We start from the raw sequence: 19,245 nt of genomic DNA, 5'->3' as shown, positions 1-19,245 counted from the left end.
GATTCAGGTCACGGTGACAGACCCAACAAAGACCTCTTCCCTCCCTGGCCTCCCTGCTCATTTTCAGAGGGACTCTCCAACATGTTGGACACAAGTTAAATTACTCTTTTACTCATTCAGTTCACCCACAACAAATCAATTTACAGACAATTCAGCTAAGTCCAACTTACCTAAAGATCCATCGTGAGGCAGCGAGGTGACGCAGTGGATAGAGCACCGGCCCTGGAGTCAGAAGGACCTGAGTTCAAATCCAGCCTCAGACACTTGACACTTACTAGCTGTGTGACCCTGGGCAAGTCACTTAACCCTCATTGCCCTGCCCCGAAAAAAACAAAGCAAAACAAAAACCCAAAACAAAAAAGATCCATCATGAGCACAAGGAGGATCTCCCTTCATGGCCCTAGCACAGAGTAGGTGAAGGATAAGGAGTGAACCTGCAATTTTAGTGGTATCAAGAACTTGTGGATGGAAAACTTCCCCCACCATGCAGGTCAGCACCCACTCCACACCTTCATGTCTTAGACAATCAAAGCACCACCAAGCAGATGTCTCTCTGACTCTGGGCTGCCACACATAGTAACATGAATCATTGTGGCCACTTTGAATGAAGGATTGCATTTCCATATTTCATCAGTGTAGGACGTGAGATCTCCAGCATTAATTTTGATGATATTGTAGGATCAAAAGAGCCCAGATTTAGGGGCAGCTAGGTGGCACAGTGGATAGAGCACCAGCCCTGAATTCAGGAGGACCTGAGTTCAAATCTGGCCTCAGACACTTAACACTTACTAGCTGTGTGACCCTGGGCAAGTCACTTAACCCCAATTGCCTCATCAAAAAAAAAAAAAGAGCCCAGATTTAGATAAAGGACTTTAGAGACTACTAAATCCAACCCCCTTGCCAGGCACTAATAAAAGCCAACATGCACGGTAGGCCGGTGGTGTCAAACTCTAATAGAAATGGATGCCACTAATTAGTACAAAAGGATCCCTCCAAGCCACGCATGTGTGGTAAAATATGAAAGTTTTTAACAGTCGGTTAGGATAACTGAAAGACGCCAGTTTTTCAAGGACCACCCTTTTGGGGAGGAGATGAACAGTCCGCCTGCTGCGCATGTCAGACTGCCTGCCGGGTACAGTCCGCCTGCTGCGCATGTCAGACTGCCTGCCAGGTACAGTGCGCCTGCTGCGCATGTCAGACTGCCTGCCGGGTTTTTTTTTGACTTCCGGGGTGGAGAAAAGGAGAGAGGCCTTTTTTGCCTGCTTGGCGGGACTCCTGACGGCGCGGCACGGACTCTCTCTCTCCAAAGGTGGCCTTGTCGGTTGGTGGCCTTGTCGGTTGGTGGCCTTGTCGGTTTGGTGAGTTGTTATAAGGAATATAGACTAAGCTTAGACTTAAGACGATTTGTATTGTGTTTCTACTTTCCTATCCTTCTAACCAACATCACCTTGTGACTATCATAACTATAAATAAAAAGGTCTATCTAGAAAACCAAAACCTGCTTCCATTTACTAGTTTGGGAGATAAATTAAGGGAAAGGTTAAGTAGGGGAGATTTATGATCTAATATCCAATTTTAAATCTCACAGTTTTGGCGACCCCGAAGGGACCTTAAGGACCCTCCCACCCTCCCTAGTTTGGCCATAAGCCGGCCAATTCGGTGGATTTTCCAAATTACCCCCCCCCCACGGACTTTCCCTTTGTCTAATCTCCCTTAAAGACTTTAAGCCTCTAAGAGTCTTGCTTTAAACAGAAAAGCCAGCCCAGTTTAAAGGGCAAGATGCTCGAATATTCTACTATCCCTTTGATTTTTCTCATCGGAATGTATTGGGACAGCATAACATCCCGACTTAGAGGAATAGTTTACTCAATGGTCCTTCATAACATTATTGGTTTTTTCCTCATTCAGGCAGCAAAAAGTTTTTTGTATAATAGTATACGTGAGAATCTTTGGGAAAATACGTTTAATATAAGTAGAAATTTTATGCCTGCAATTGAAATACCTTTTAATACCACATCCATAGTTCATACGACTAAGGATTTTATTTTTTTTTGGTTTTTTTTTGTTTTTGTTATTATCATTGTTTTTGTTATTATCATTGTTATGATATGGGGGAAATTCTCACATATGGAGAGAGACCTCGAAATGAAATTCTCACATATGGAGAGAGACCTCAAAATGGCTGTTTCTACTAGAGATGATCCAAGTTCAGAATCAGATCAGCAGAAACTACTCCCTCTGCAGGAAGCTATAGAACATAGTAAGAAGGGAGTGCCAATTCAAGTCAGAAAATATAGCCCCTTTAGACCAAGTGACTTGAGCGCATGGAAATCAATCATCCCTAGTTTTGAGAAAAATCCTAACACTGTAATTTCACAGTTAAGGACTATATTTAATGCATATCAACCCAGTTGGGCTGATGTTACTTGCCTTTTGGAAACTTTACTGTCCCCAACTGAGATTACAGATGTTATCTCAGCAGGAAATGCCCTTGTTGCGAAAGGTAAGGCCGATGTGGAATGGCCTCTAAAGGATCCAGAGTGGAATTATAATGATGATAGGGATTTCCAAAGATTAAAAGATGCTAGAGAAACACTTCTGAAGGGAATGGAATCTTGCTCTAGAAAACCAGAAAACTGGCAGAAATTTTTAAGCCTACCTCAGGAGGCTAATGAAAGACCAAACAGATTTTATGATAGACTTTGTGAGGCCGCTAGACAGTACACCAGATTGGATCCAGTAGATTTAAGAGATTCCTGTATCATTCTCAACACATTTGTTTATAATTCACTGCCAGAAATACGCAGATACTTTCTGAAACAATGTCCAGACTGGAGAAATCTCTCAGTAGATAGAATTAAGGAACTTGCAAATTATGTCTTTGACTCACGTGAGGAAGATCCAGATCACCCTAAACAGAGCATTCTGGCACCAGCGATTACTAGTCAGCCATGTGGATACCGGAGCAAGGACACTAAGGTGTGTTGTTACTGTCGTAAGGAGGGGCATGAATTGAGAGAATGTAGGACTTGGAGAAGAAATTCTAATTCTAATTACAGGCGAAATCAAAATAGAAATAGATCTTTTTGGAGGAATACAGAAAGGCAGTACCAGAATAATGGTAACCAAGACCCCCCTCAGAAGAGGACACAGAAATGATGGTGTCTTGGGGAGGAATGGAACATAGATAATGAAAGCCATATATTCCCAGATCCGGATTTTTTGAATGCACTTGTGCCAGTCCATTCACCTCCCCAGAGTAATGAACCACATGTCACCTTAAAAGTGGGGGAGACTTATTATGATTGTCTGCTAGACACAGGAGCCTCTAAATCAGTATTAGTAAGCAAACCAGATGCTGGGTGTAGACCTGTAGGATATTTGAATGTAGTGGGAGTCTCAGGAAAGAGCCAGAGAGTGGCAAAATTGAATCCTCGCATGGTATCTATGGGGCCCTTAACAGTAGAACATTCATTTTTACTCATGCCTGATGCCCCTGTAAATTTATTAGGTCGTGATCTCCTTTGCAAGCTTAGAGCAACCATATCTTGTGCTCCAGATGGGGCTGTCTCCTTACAATTGCCAGAGGATACTGTTCATTTATTACCAATTTTACTTACAGAAGCTCAAGGAACAGCAGGGGAGGTATCCAAAATCCCCTCTGACATTCCTGAGTCTTTATGGGCCTCATCCCCTAATGAGGTGGGGCTCCTTAAGTCTGCCATGCCTGTTACCTTTAAAGTTAAGGGGGGACCACCCCCCTCCATTCCACAGTATCCATTGTCTAGGGAAGCAATAGAAGGGATCACCCCTATAATTGAGGCTTTGAAAAGCCAGGGTATTATTATTCCATGTCATCACTCTCCATGCAATACTCCCATTTTGCCAGTTAAAAAACCCAAGCCTGGGCCAGATGGTAAACCTGTTTATCGCTTTGTGCAAGATCTTAGAGCGATTAATAATTATGTTATTCCTAGACATTCTATAGTCGCAAATCCGGCTATGATAATTTCCTCAATTCCCTATGAATCTACATGTTTCACAGTGGTAGACCTTTGCTCTGCCTTTTTCTCCATACCAGTACATGAGGACTTCCAATATTTATTTGCTTTTACCTGGAAAAATAGACAGTGGACCTGGACTAGACTCCCACAGGGATTTGTAGACAGTCCCACATTATTTTCCCAAATTTTACAGCAGGATCTGGCCTCTATTACCTTTAAAGCCTCCACACTAGTACAATATGTTGATGACTTACTTTTGGCCTCTCCTAATGCTGAAATTTGTCAGGAAGATAGCCGTCACTTACTGCTGGAGCTGCACAAGAGAGGACACAAGGTTTCTAAGACAAAGGTACAATGGTGTTTGCCCCAGGTAGAATATTTAGGATTTATTTTGGCTGCTGGAACTCGCTCTGTCTCTTCTAAGCGAGTCCAGGCCATTCAACAACTCTCTGCCCCCACTACTAAGAGGCAGTTGAGAGCCATTCTGGGAGCAGCTGGGTACTGTAGACAATGGATACCCTCTTTTGGTGAAATTACTAAACCCCTCATAGCTCTTACAAAAAGTTCTGTTCCAGACATTTTACAGTTGGATCCCCAGCATCTCTCAGCCATAAAAGAATTAAAACGGGCCTTGTTATCAGCACCTGCCCTAGGACTGCCAGATTATAGTAAGCCTTTCACTCTCTTTGTGCATGAACAAAGGGGGGTGGCTTCTGGAGTCCTGACTCAGTCACTGGGGCCTAACCAGCGTCCTATAGCCTACTATTCAATTCAGCTGGACCCTGTAGCGGCTGGAGTGCCACCTTGCCTTAGAGCAGTGGCGGCCACAGCGCTTTTGGTAGAAAAAGCCTCTGATTTGGTCCTAGGTAACCCTCTAACTGTGCAATGCCCTCACGAAGTGGAGGCTCTCTTACTACGTCACAGGACACAAGCCTTTTCAGATCAAAGGCTGGCTAAGTATGAAATAACCCTGTTAGGTAATGAGAATATCACTTTAAAACGCTGCACAGTTCTTAATCCAGCAACACTACTCCCTAACTTACCATTCTCGGGGGAACCGTTGCATGACTGTGCTTCTTTAGTTGATATGGCTGAAAAACCCCGTGATGATCTTTTTGATACACCTTTAGAAAATCCTGATCTTGTCCTCTATACAGATGGTTCCTCATTTATGAGAGAGGGAACCCGTTTTACTGGAGCTGCTGTAGTTTCTGATTATGACACCCTCTGGGCAGCTTCTCTGCCTTCCCATTTTAGTGCACAGGCTGCTGAACTTGTGGCTCTTACACAGGCCTGTAATATAGCTAAAGATAAGAGTGCCACCATTTTTACTGACTCGAAATATGGCTTTGGCATATGCCACTTTATTGGTATGATTTGGCGTCAACGAGGCTTTCTAACATCCTCGGGCAAGGCTATTGCCAATGGGGACCTTATCAAGGACCTCTTAGATGCCCTAAAACTGCCTTCTTCCCTAGCCGTTGTACATTGCCCTGCCCACACAGGGAATAGTGACCCTGTTTCAAAGGGAAATGCACGAGCCGATTCTGCAGCCAAGCTTGCTGCATTAGAAGCTCCTGAACATGTATTTAACCTTTCACCTTCTGAGGATATTCCTTCCAACCTAACCTATGACGATTCTGAAGTAGAAAAGTGGAAAAAGAAATTTAAGGCGAAACAGATCAATGGCATCTGGGTGTCTCCGGAAGGTAAGCCATTTCTTCCCCGGAAATTCTACCACCAGGTATGCCTCTCTGTTCACAGAAAAGGCCATTTTGGTACACAAGGCATTGTAGACTCTATTAAGAGAACCTGGATAGCACCAGGTGTGACTAATACAGCATCTCGAATCTGCTCGGGCTGCTCCACATGTCAGTCTTATAATCAGTATGCTTTTAAGGCCAAAGCTTATGGAGGGCGTCCTCTAGCATATACACCTTTTGAGCACTTACAAATTGATTATATTACTATGCCAAAAGCAGGACATTATAAATTTTGCCTTGTTATAGTTGATCAGCTCACTCGGTGGGTGGAGGCCTTTCCCAGCCCCCGAGCCACAGCTGCCTTTGTTGCCAAAATTCTTCTTAAAGAGATAGTACCTCGTTTTGGCCCACCAGCCCGCATCGATTCTGACAAAGGCACACATTTCACTGATTCGATTTTATCCCAAATCTACTCTTTCTTGGGAGTGACTCCAAAATTCCACACGCCCTACCATCCACAAAGTTCAGGCCAAGTCGAACGTATGAATAAAGAGCTTAAGAGTATGATTGGCAAATTATGTACTGAAACCCATTTGAAATGGCCTGATGTTCTACCATTGGCATTATTCTATCTACGAAGTAGACCAAGAGGAGAACTTCATATATCTCCTTATGAAATGCTTTTTGGTCACCCTCCTATCCAAGCTAAAACTTTTTCCCCAGTTTATACATCACTGGTGGGAGGTGATACTTCTGTTGCTTCCTATATACAGGAATTACAGACCAGGCTACGTGAACTCCATGAGGCAGGAGCTGTGGTCCAGGCAGGACCATTAGACTTTTCATTGCATAACTTCAACCCAGGAGATAAAATATATGTAAAGAATTTTCAGAGAACCAGTGGAACTCAACCTGCCTGGGAAGGACCTTTTCAGGTATTATTGACAACTCCTACCGCCATTAAAATTGGTGAAAAAGACTCATGGATTCATTGCTCTCATATAAAGCCTGCACCATTCATAGGTGAAGAGATTTCAGATAGACCTGAGGTAGACGCTAAAGAGGTAAAAACCCTAACGATAGCAACTGTTAAAGAGCAAAGAAAGTTCAGAGGAAACAGGAAGTTCCCATTTAAGAATCCCACTGATCAGTTAAATGCTTTGGGACTCAGTCTTCGTAAAGTATCAGGAGACGGAAATTGCCTTTTTAGGGCTTTAGCAGACCAGCTAGAAGGTCACTGTAGAAATCATCTCAGACACAGACAAGAAGCTGCTTCTTATATGATTAACCATAGACAAGAGTTTGAGTCTTTTATAGTAAATGACTCCCCTTTTGAAGAATATGTTGATGAATTAAAGAAATTTGGAAAGTGGGGAGGAAATGATACAATTGTAGCATTTGCTAAGCAGCATCAGCTGAATGTTGTGGTTCATCAATTAAATCAGCCTTTATTGAAAATCAGTGGCACAGACAAAACTGATGCTACAGAACTCCACATTTTCTACCATAAAGAACATTATGACAGCATTAGAAAGATCAATGACAATTCAGAAACCCCTGCCACTTTGGCATGCAGAGAATTGGGGAACCAGTTAAAACAATGTGGCATACCCCAAACTCTAGCAGCTTAAATACCTTATAATTTAACAAGCATTTCCTTCTACAGGCAAAAGCGCTGAAGTACATGGCCTAGTTTTCTGGCCTACCTCAACTATTTTTTTTTTTATTAATTTTTGGGTTTTTTTTGTTTTTGTTTTGACTTTTGAAAGGCACTGAAAAGACCTGGAATTGACTGCACCTTTAAGTTCTTTAAGAGCACAAAAGGGTGCTTAGCGAATCTTTTGCTTTTTATTTTTTATTTTTGGTTTTGCTTTGGTTTTTTTTTTACTTTTGTTTCTTTTGCTTTTCTTTAAAACTAAATTTTGTAAACTAAGTGATTATTCAAAGACATTTTAAGTATATGCTGTGGGTGAGGCTATCGGGCCTCAGAAGCTACCAGAATTCTTCTTTTTTTTTTATTTACTCTTTCTTTTTGAGAGAACCATGAGTTCTAATGAGTTTTGTTTTATTTATTTATTTTTCTCCTTTCTCTTGTATGTTGTTCTGTTTAACTAAAAAGTACCAGAAATTGCTTGATACCTCACTGAAAACATTGAATATTGAATCTTGCTAATTGAAGTCTTATTTCTTTTTGATGAATTAATCACCACTTTAAGTATCTGCTACTGTTATACCAGAGAATTCATGTATAAGATGATGTGGTCTACTTGCTAAAAGAAGATTATGTAATAATGTCTAAAAGAAGATTATGTAACAATGTCTAATATAATCAGCTATTTACATTCGTTTATTATTTATATGTCATTATACTCTGGGTATGGTTTGGAATTATTGTATATATCACTAATATATTCTCAGTTATGCAGCATAGCACACATTTTTACCATCATATTGTCTTTGGTGAAATTAATGAGATTTCAGAAATATGGAAACTTATCATTTCAGAGACTAACTTGCTGTGAACTCTGACGCAGGCCCTGGAGAGAATATATGTGCAACAAAAGGAGAGACAGGTATACGTAAGTCCATGGTTTGCTTATGATGGTGACTATGTAGAGCACAATTACTAGGCACAGTCCAGTATTCATCCTCTCTCCCTCCTAACTTAACCTAATTTAACTGAACTTATTTATCTTTTTATCTCACTCAGTTGAATTCACCTGTGGCCTAGCACAATCACTGGCTGTCTCAGAACCATGAGATATGGTATGATAACCTTTCCATAACATTTCAGGTGTCATGAACACATACTAAATTTGGCTTTGATCCAGACACATGGTGGTAAAAAGTGTTACACATTGCATAACTACCTCAACCCTCTATTACAAGTCTAACCATATAAAGGAGGGAATGTAATGGAATTTATTAATTTGATCATTGACAATGCTATGCTAAGGTTTTAAAAATACAGCAATTCAAACAGTTAAAGAAGATAATCCAGCTTTCCAGACCAGAGTCCAGAATCCAGTTTTCCAGACCAGAATCCAGTTTCCTCCTGATGACATCTTACCACTTCAAGAAGACAAGAGAACTCAGAGACTTTATATGAACTGTTTTGCTTTATTAGCTTTTACTATCTCCTTTCTGTTATATACTATCTGTAACGTGTACTCTCTGCAGAGGCTCTCCCTTTGCAAGACTAATGTCAAAGCGTCGGTTCATGAGGAAAAAAAAAAAAATCGCCCCTCTGGACAAAACTTTCCTCTCTTCCTTTTCTGTATTGTTGTTCGCATATTATTAGTCAGCAAAAGTTATTATATTCTTTTTACTGTTCCATCAAGGAAACATTCCGTTTCTTGAGGAAGCAAAGGGGGGAAATGTGGTAAAATATGAAAGTTTTTAACAGTCGGTTAGGATAACTGAAAGACGCCAGTTTTTCAAGGACCACCCTTTTGGGGAGGAGATGAACAGTCCGCCTGCTGCGCATGTCAGACTGCCTGCCGGGTACAGTCCGCCTGCTGCGCATGTCAGACTGCCTGCCAGGTACAGTGCGCCTGCTGCGCATGTCAGACTGCCTGCCGGGTTTTTTTTTGACTTCCGGGGTGGAGAAAAGGAGAGAGGCCTTTTTTGCCTGCTTGGCGGGACTCCTGACGGCGCGGCACGGACTCTCTCTCTCCAAAGGTGGCCTTGTCGGTTGGTGGCCTTGTCGGTTGGTGGCCTTGTCGGTTTGGTGAGTTGTTATAAGGAATATAGACTAAGCTTAGACTTAAGACGATTTGTATTGTGTTTCTACTTTCCTATCCTTCTAACCAACATCACCTTGTGACTATCATAACTATAAATAAAAAGGTCTATCTAGAAAACCAAAACCTGCTTCCATTTACTAGTTTGGGAGATAAATTAAGGGAAAGGTTAAGTAGGGGAGATTTATGATCTAATATCCAATTTTAAATCTCACACATGACAGTTTTAAAATGTAACATTATGTTTTATTGTAGTTTTATTTATTTTGTTAAATATATCCTAACTACATTTCTATCTGGTTTGGGCCATATGAGAGTGCTAGGGACCACATGCAGCCTGTGGGTGACATTTTTGATGTCCCTGACCCACATGGATCCAGGAGGTTTCAACACTTAACTTTTCTCCTGTCCATATAACCATAAAATAATTGAAATAGAGTTTTTTCCCTTTGTAAGACCTAGTAATCAAGGTTAAACAAATGAGATGAATTTTCTATCATCAAAAACAAAATGTCAAACTTAGTATCGTGTCTCAGAGTAGAACTTCTTGACCTGGGTTCCATTAATTTGCTTTTTTTTTTTCAGGGCTATGGAGGTTAAGTGACTTGCCTAGGGTCACACAGCTAGTAAGTGTCAAGTGTCTGAGGCCGGATTTGAACTCAGGTACTCCTGAATCCAGGGCCAGTGCTTTATCCACTGCACCACCTAGCTGCCCCCCATCAATTTGCTTTTTAAAAAACATTTTGATAATTATTTCAATACAATGAGTCTTCTCAGCAGTCCTATATATTTTATTTTATGGATTTCATCAGGATGTTAAAGGGGTTCATGACCTTAAGAAACCCTGTCTTAGGGCGACTTTTAAACCAAGTTAAGACCTATTAATAAATTCCTTTCTCCACTTTTTTAATTCCCAAAAGAACTCTCCTGAGACTGTATTTCATCAGGATATGAAAACCTGACATACTTCCATCACTTCCTGTTTTTCATCCGCTGCAAAGATGTTTGGGACTTCTCCAGTGTTGAGGACACTGTCAACATCCTCTAAGAACGCTTCCTCCTTGATCTGCGTGTCTGTGATGAGAAACACTGTCTTCAAGCCCCTCATGCCAGCACTCCTCAGGAGGTTCTAAAAAGCAAAAAGTCACTTAGGAGGCGTGATCCAATAGGAATAGATGATCATCCCATGAGTTTTGCCCCTCTACCTTCACTCTCTACCATCAGTCTGAGGATCATAGATTTAGAGCTGGCAGGGACCTCAAAGCTCATCCAATGTCCTCATTTTATAGAGAAGGAAACTGAGACCTGGGGACTGGAAGTAACCATTTCATCATTGTCACCATCACCTCCACTACCACCATCGTCACCGTCACCTCCACTACCACCATCACCACCGTCACCTCCACTACCACCATCACCACCGTCACCTCCACTACCACCATCACTTCCACTACCACCATCATCACCGTCACCTCCACTACCACCATCATCACCATCACCTCCACTACCATCACCATTATCAATATCAACATCATTGCTATTAGACCCCAGCAGACCCTTCTCATGGTGAGAAGGTCTTAGATATTATAGCAACTACGTTCCCAGTTATAGAATGACCAAGAAAAAAAGCCCTTTGTATGTGCTGAGTGTCTATGTGTGGAAACATGCACTTTACTGAGTGTGTAAGAGGTTGGGGAATACAATGGCTTGGCTTCTTCACATACAACTCCATCCCTGATCTGCTTTTGGTGAGGGAGGTAGGGACTAGGAACCCTGTAGCTCAGACAAAAGTCAAGGTCCAAGCCAGCTCTTGTTTCAAGCCCCCAGTCCATAAGTGACTCAAGGAAGCCAGCTCCCTCCAGCCCCTTACAGCACACTCATACCAACAGGAACCCCCCAAAAGGATCCCGCTTCAAAGTTTAAATAACCCTCAGCATGTAGATGGGGATATTGTAAGATAACCAGCACTGGCTGAAGCTCCCAAACTGGTTCTCATGGCTATAACCTGCCAGGACCTTGTATCTACCCCAACTGAACATCTTCAGGTAGGTGGTGGGAGTCCTGGGGTCACTGACTGAGAGCAGCTGTCCACCACATTCAGAAGGAAGAGTCAGCCCTTCATTCCCAATGTTGTAAATTCTATGTGCCCTGGGTTTGACCTGGAGCAGTGACCACCAATCCAAGACAAGTGTGACAGCGCCTTATTCCCCTCATGATCCCCACTATACACACCAGTTGCACGGCTGTTGCATTACACTCCTATTTCTATCAGCACCCCAGCCAGCGGTCTTCAGCAAGGCCAGGCTATTGGGATTTCCATCCCCATTCTGTTTCTCCCCCATCTATTCCTCATCCTGGCCACCGTTTTAAGAACCAAAACCAAGTCTAGTATAGAGCCAGAGGATCACGGAATCTTAGCATCAGAAGGGCTTCCGGAGGGTCATCTGTTACAGTCTTTTAACTAAGACTCCCAACTAAATCCCTAAAGGCAGACAGCTAGGGCTCTGTGAGCCTTCTGCTAATCACAAGATAACCCAAATTTGGCCACTTTCTCCTCTTTCCTCAGCTGTGAAAAGAGGCAATTGGACCGGGTCATCTCTAACACCCCATCCATCTGTAAAAAGTTTTTCACTTGTGACTTATCACTCTTCCAGCTGGCTTTCCAATCCATGTGCTTTCTTATTGGTAGAGGGCTCTCTTGAAAAATGTTCTTGGTGAAATCCTTGCTCAGAGCCTACACCCCAGTAGCTCTCAGTAGGAGCTGTGTTCCTGGCTATAACACTTAGCAGGACATCCAAGGTGCAAGTGGTGAAAGAGAAAAATGGGGATTTCTACAAGAAGAGCCCAAACACAGCACATTTCAATGGATACCCTTCAGCCAGAAAGGAAATGCCCATGGGCCCTGGCTTTTGTATATGAGGATATCCAAGGACTGAACTCCCCTGAGGTAGTCAATTTAATCCCACCAGCCTCAGAGCCCCAGCCCAGACACTGCTGCTCCAGCTGTTCCAGCTGCCCCAGCTGCTCCTGCTTCCTCTGCTGCTCTGGCTTCCCCAGCACAACTTTTATTTTATTTATTTAGAATTTTATTTTTCCAAATTACATGTAAAAACAAATTTTGACATCAATTTTTAAAAACTTTGTGTTCCAACTTCCCTTCCTCCTTCCCTCCCCACCCCCATCCCACAAGAACTCAAGCAATTCAATATAAGTCATACCAGCACAACTTCTTTCCAAGTTGTCTTGGCTCTCTTGATTCTCATCATTTTGGTGCTATGGGTAGACTTCCTGAGACCCTCTAAAGACTCATCACCAACACCATGAAATCCTTGCATGTATCCCCAGACTTGGTACAAATCATAGAAGGGCAAAGACTGGCTTCTGGACCCTGCTTCTGCTCTTACCACATCAATCCCACCCTATTCCTTCAGAAAGGTGGGAGGGAAACTGGTGTGGCACATTGCCTTTCTGCAATGTCTTGATCAGTTTGGCTGATTTTTTCCCTCTTCCCATTTTTTCCCTATGTAATAAATATTATTGGTTATAATAAATTAATTTTTAATTTTTTTAAAAAAGAAAAATGTTCTTGGTAGAAGGATTTATAATCATTTTACCTTGAGGTCATCTCTCCATTCATTCATCCCATAGCTCTTAGAAATTTCTGGTTGAAACATCTGCATTTTTGCCATAGATGTGGCAAGACGGGTCAAAGATTGGCGGCCACTTCCTCCCAGACCAACAAGCAAAGCATTTCCACCAGACTGCTTCAGGATGCGACAAATGCGAGACAGGTGTTCCAACACATATCTGCCATGGAACCACCATCAATGAAACACACCAAGGTCAAGTGAACTGAATGTTTTATCACTTATCTATGGTTTATGCATCTTAGGAGACTACATTATCTACCCAATAAGAAGGCAACTGCTGCTGATAATTTTTAAAAAATGACAGTGTTCAGTTGGATAATTTGGAGGTTAAGGAAAAACTAATTAAAAGTTAACTTTAGGGGCAGCTAGGTGGCACACTGGCTAGAGCACTGGCCCTGGAGTCAGGAGGACCTGAATTCAAATCCAGCCTCAGATATTTAACACTTACTAGCTGTGTGACCCTGGGCAAGTCACTTAACCCCAATTGCCTCACACCCACACAAAAAAAGTTAACTTTAGAACAAGAGTTCCTAAACTTGGGTCCATGGATAGAATTCGGGGGTCCATGAACTTGGATGAGGTAAAAACACTAATTTCTAACAGAAAACCTAGCACTTCCTTCAGTTATTTAAAAATATTATTTTGAGGAAACCACAGATGTCTCCAGACTGCCAAAGGACCTCATGATGCAACAACAAAGATGACTAACCCCTGCTCTAGAGAGTGGAATATTTAGTAGGTAGCATTTATTCATTTTAAGATTTCTTCAGTCCTTTAGTCTATCTGTGATCTCACAGCTGTTAATGTTCCCTCTATTAGTACAGATTGTAAGCCACCCATGTCTACCCATACTCTATGATCCTGGTCAATATTCTCAGAGGATCATAGCTATAGAATAACAATAATCATAATTGTATTGTTCAATTGTTTTCAGCCAACTCTTCATGACTCCATTTGGGGTTTTCTTGGAAGAGATACTGGAGTGGTTTGTCATTTCCAGCTCCAGCCTATTTTACAGATGAAGAAACTGAGGTAAATAGGGTTAAGGGACTTGCCCAAGGTCACACAGCAATTCAATATCTGAAGCCAGATTTTAACTCAGGAAACTCAGACTTCCTGATTCCAGGCCCGGTGCTCTATCTACTACACCACCTAGCTGCCCTTAAAAACTACAGTTTGTATTTATAATTATATAAATATAAATAATATTATAATTATTATTTAATAAATAATATTATAATATATAAATGCTTTAAGTTTTGCAAAAACTTTACATATATTATCTCATTTGATTGTCACCACCACCCTGGGAGGGAGGCACTATTATGATCCCAAATTTACAAATGAGGAAGCTGAAACAGACAGAAGTTAAGATGACTTGCCCAGGGTCACACAATTAATGCCTAAGGCCTTCCTGAGGTCCAGTGCTCTACCCACTGTGCCACCTAGCTATTTCTAGGACTGGAAGGAAACCTTAGAGCCACTGCGTCCAACCCCTTCATTTTACAGATTAAGGAAACAGATGTAGAAAAGTTAAGTAACTTGCCATGTGTCATACAGTTAGCAAGTGTTTAAAATGGGATTTGAACCCAAGTCTTACTGACTCCAAATTCAAAGCCCTACCCACTATACCACACCACCGCTCCCTCCACAGAAAATACATTTGGTATTCTGGAGTCTTCCTCTATCAATCAGTTAATGAGCATTTATTTGGCACCTACGTGCCAGGCACAGCCCCAGGTTCTGGGAATACAAAGACAGACACTGACTTATTGAGTCCCTCAGGGTATATCAAGAGAAACTGCAGGTAAACGGATCTGTAAATGCCAAAGAGATCACCCAGCTCTCTTTACAATGTGTTAGCCTGGCTCTTGAAGGGGACAAGGGCACACACCCTCTTAGCAGTCACCACACCTGCTCTTCCTTCAATTACAGTAATACTGGACAATGACAGGATTACTGTTTGTTCATCAATCATTCATTGATACCATAACTTCTGCTTAAGAAAAGGAGAAACCCTTTCATCCACCAAAATGGTGACTTAATAGCAATGGGTTGATGGATCAGTAAGTGCCTGGCAGGACCTGGGTGACCCTTAATAAACACTTGATAGGAGATTTAAGCCTCGGTCCCCAATGGATGCACCTGAAAATGACGAGGTTCATTCTCGTCTTGTGGGTTTGGTTATATTCGTCCAAGCATTGTTCCACCACATCACTGAAATGCTTAACATCTGGAATTTCTATATAAATTCTTTCATCTCCTTCAAGATCTGGATTCATGTAATCCCCAAACAGGAGACTTCTTAGATCTTCTTCTTTTACCTAGAATACATGAGTGAGGAAATTTCAACATTTTTTACATTTCAAATGATAATAGCTCTCATTTAGATAACACTTGAAGGTTTGCTATCCTAGCAAACCTTCAAGTGTTATCTAAATGTTAGCTCCTTTGAGCCTCACAACAGCCCTGGGAAGTTACTACTATTATTATCCCCATTTTATAGATTTACATTTTACAGAGACTAAAGGAAATAAAGTGACTTGCCCAGGGTCATACAACAGCTAGTAAGTGTCTGAGGCTGGATTTGAACTCAGGTCTTCTGACTTCAAACCCTGTGCTCTGTGTACTGTGGCACCCTCTAGTGGACTCTTACACACTTTTCATCCAATCAATGCTTTCTTGCCATTCTTTTTTTTTTTTTTTTTTTTTTGGCGGGGGCAATGAGGATTAAGTGGCTTGCCCAGGGTCACACAGCTAGTAAGTGTCAAGGTCTGAGGTCACATTTGAACTCAGGTCCTCCTGAATGCAGGGCTGGTGCTTTATCCACTGCACCACCTAGCTGCCCTCTCTTGCAGGATTTCTTAACCTGGTTAACTGTACTTTTTCTATAAATGGTTTCCTTTGAAATCTGCTCTGTGTCATCTTTGGAATTTACAAACATGATTTCAAGGAGCCCATGGACATCGCCAGGCTGCTAGAGAGCCCCAGGACATAAAAAAATAATGTTGATCATTGTTTTTTTTTCTCTTAATTTGGCAGGTAAATGACTCCTGATTGTGAAAGGCCCAGTCAGGTCAGACCATGCTTGGTGTGTCTCTGTGGCCCAACGCCTCCTTACCGGGGCATTCTCCTTCCTCAGATGCGAGAAAACAGTGTCGAAGTTCTCTTTGAAGTGGTCCTTTATGACGGCCTTGATCAACTGAAACAGCCATGATCTGTCATAATCGTCCACCAGGCGGTCGTAGAACACCCTCAGGACCTCATGTACAAAGAGCCGCACCATGGTGTGCTTGTTCTCCACCGCTTCCTTGTCGATGAGCAGACAGCCCAGGATGACCCGGGAGAAATCTCGCAGGTTGAATGTGTAGTGAGACTTGGCCGGGGTGGGCAAGAGATTTTCCATGGACCGTTTATAGATCTTGAGATACACAGGAAAAAAAAACTCATGAGGCAGAAACAGAACAACTGTAATCACTAAATCCATCTGTTTATAGCATCTTGAGACTCTTTGACAAATAATGTAATAATAATTAACACTTAGCATATTGGGACTCATTCACAAATGTAATAATAGTTGACATTTAGCATACTGAGATTCATTGGCAAATAATGTAATAATAATTTCCATTTAGCATACTGAGACTCACTGACAAATAGTCTAATAATAACAGTTGATATTTAGCTTGAGACTCATTAACAAATAGTCTAATAACAGACATTTAGTATATTGACTCATTAACAAATAATCTAATAATAATTATAATTAACATCTATGTCACACTTACATTTTCAATACATTTATAGGCATTTTCTCATCTGAGCCTCATGAGTTAAGTATACTAGGAATAATTAGCCTTATTCTATAAATGAGGAAACTACGGTTTAGGGACATTTCAGTGATTTGTGAATGAATGAATGAATGAATGAAAATGCACTTATTAAGCTCTGACTATGTGCCAGGCACAAATACAAACAAAAATTAAAGTCAGCCTCAAAGAGCTGACAGAAGAGTGGTGGGGAACCCAAGCAAGGATCTATGGGAGTCCAAACAGTCTGCCCCCAAGGGCTCCACTGCAGCATGAGTCACTCACCTCCATAGTCCCATTGACAATCTGGTTTCCCACAGCAAAGTACTCTGGTGTGAACTCACGCGTCCTCAGGTAGAAAGCAACGATGGCAGAGAAGATCCTGACCATGGTTTCATCGCTGAAGGCATTGATGGAGCAGATATTAAAATGGCGGATGAATCGTGGGGTGACGGGATTCCTCCCCCCACCTGGCGGGCCCATGGCAGCAATCAACTGTATGTCGACCAGGATAATTTTAGTCGTGTCCTTCAAATCATACCTTCAAAGCACATGAAGAATTCAAAATCTATGATAACTCTGACCAGACAGTGAGGACAGTTAGGACAAATGAGGACACGTGCTCTGACCAAGGATAATAATAACAAGCAGCTTAACACGTCTTAACACATTTGATCTCCACAACAACCCTGAGAATGAGGTGTTATTATTGTTCCCATTTTAAAGGTGAGGAAGCTGAATCGGAGAGAGGTTAAGTGACTTGGCCAGGGTCACACAGCTAGTACATGTCTGAGGGAGAATCTGATCCCAGGTCTTCCTGACTCAAGTCCCCTATCTACCATGCCACACTGCCTCTCAAAACTGGGGCAAGAATTACCACGGGATCAGAATATGAGGCGGTGGAGAGAACCCAGGACCTCAATTTCCTCATCTGTAAAATGAGCTGGAGAAGCAAAGCACTCCAATATCTGTGCCAAGAAAACCCCAAACGAGGTCATGAAGAGCCGGACATGACTGAAAAACAACTGAAAGATGTATGTGGCCCATGACCCAGCTGCAAAGAAGGGAAACGCCTCCCAGGCTGCAGCAGTCTCTCCTTCCTACATCTAGAAGCTGCTAACAAATGTACAACAGTCATAGCCCCTGAGCTGGAAGGGTCCTCAGAGGCAATCTAGTCTAACCTCCTCATTTGATAGATGAAGGAAACTGAGGCCCAAAGAAGTTAATGACTTGCCCAAGATCACACAGAGATTAAGCAGCAAAGCTAAGATGTGAACTTAGGTCTCCTGATTCTAAATTGGTGCTCTTTGCTCTCTCCAAAAACTTGTTAAGGGCTAAAATTCTAGCTAAACTGTCTAAACTATTTAATGAGTGGTCGCCAATAAATTATAAGCTTTAGCAAGAGTTAGACTTTTAAGCATTTATTAAGGAGAATAAGAATTTGGTAAAGAGAGAGAAAGGCCTACATTCATCTATCTATTAAAGGGAGAGCACATTTCCAGCCCCGCTCTCCACCAGCGTCCTCAGGAAAGAGAACCAGACAGAGCGCTAGTCTCTTCCTTCTTCCTCCCACTAGCCCGCGTCACTTCTTTTTCCAAAGAAAAGACTCCTGGTCTTGCCCTCAAAGACCTTCGCTTCATGGGCGGAACTCTTCTACAGTAAGTCTCCAGCAGGTGGCGTCATTCCAATCGTTACAAACTGACCAGGATGAAAAATGGGGGAAAGTAAAACAAAACTGGTCCCATCCTGTACTGGAGAGAAAACTGTAGGAACAGGAAGTAAAAAAGAAATTGCCGAAGCAGGAAAAAATGATATGGTCTTCATTCCAGTGAGTCACCAGGGCCTTACAAAAGGATGAGGAGGGGCAGCTAGGTGGCGCAGTGGATAGAGTACCAGCCCTGGAGTCAGGAGGGCCTGAGTTCAAATCCGGCCTCAGACACTTAACACTTACTAGCTGTGTGACCCTGGGCAAGTCACTTAACCCCAACTGCCTCACCAAAAAAAAAAAAGGATGAGAGAAGATGATTTACATATCTTATGCCCTTCAGACTGGGAGGGAAGTGGAGACAGAGAAAATCGGGATCCTGGAATTAGAAGGGACCTTGGAAGCCGGCTAGCCCAGTCCATACCTGGTTAGACTTGTGAGGGAGATTTTCCCCAAACCTTAGATATGTGATTTGTCTCTTTAGGTATAAGTGATTTAATCAGTATCATATACTACAAGTTGTGATTTAATAATCAGCATATAGTGACTAGATTGTGATTTAACCTGTTTAGGTATTTCTTATAAAGCAAATAACGCAGCAGTGCTTATACCATGTTGTTAGATGAAGACA

General features: G+C 42.0%; 1 protein-coding gene across 1 annotated transcript in view; it reads right to left on the bottom strand.

Annotated features, from left to right (window-relative positions):
• The window catches only part of DNAH12 (dynein axonemal heavy chain 12), a 172,991-nt gene that overhangs the window by 65,519 nt on the left and 88,227 nt on the right, over nt 1-19,245 (bottom strand). Inside the window, exons 40-44 of the mRNA XM_043972200.1 lie at nt 17,195-17,450; nt 16,222-16,521; nt 15,246-15,424; nt 13,065-13,257; nt 10,418-10,579 (exon numbers count right to left, since the gene is read on the bottom strand). Coding sequence (XP_043828135.1) covers nt 10,418-10,579; nt 13,065-13,257; nt 15,246-15,424; nt 16,222-16,521; nt 17,195-17,450 — 1,090 coding nt within the window. The remainder of the gene's footprint in view (nt 1-10,417; nt 10,580-13,064; nt 13,258-15,245; nt 15,425-16,221; nt 16,522-17,194; nt 17,451-19,245) is intronic.

Source organism: Dromiciops gliroides, chromosome 1, assembly GCF_019393635.1.
Source record: "Dromiciops gliroides isolate mDroGli1 chromosome 1, mDroGli1.pri, whole genome shotgun sequence".
Lineage (NCBI taxonomy): Eukaryota > Metazoa > Chordata > Mammalia > Microbiotheria > Microbiotheriidae > Dromiciops > Dromiciops gliroides.
This window is presented reverse-complemented; position numbering and strand designations above follow the sequence as displayed.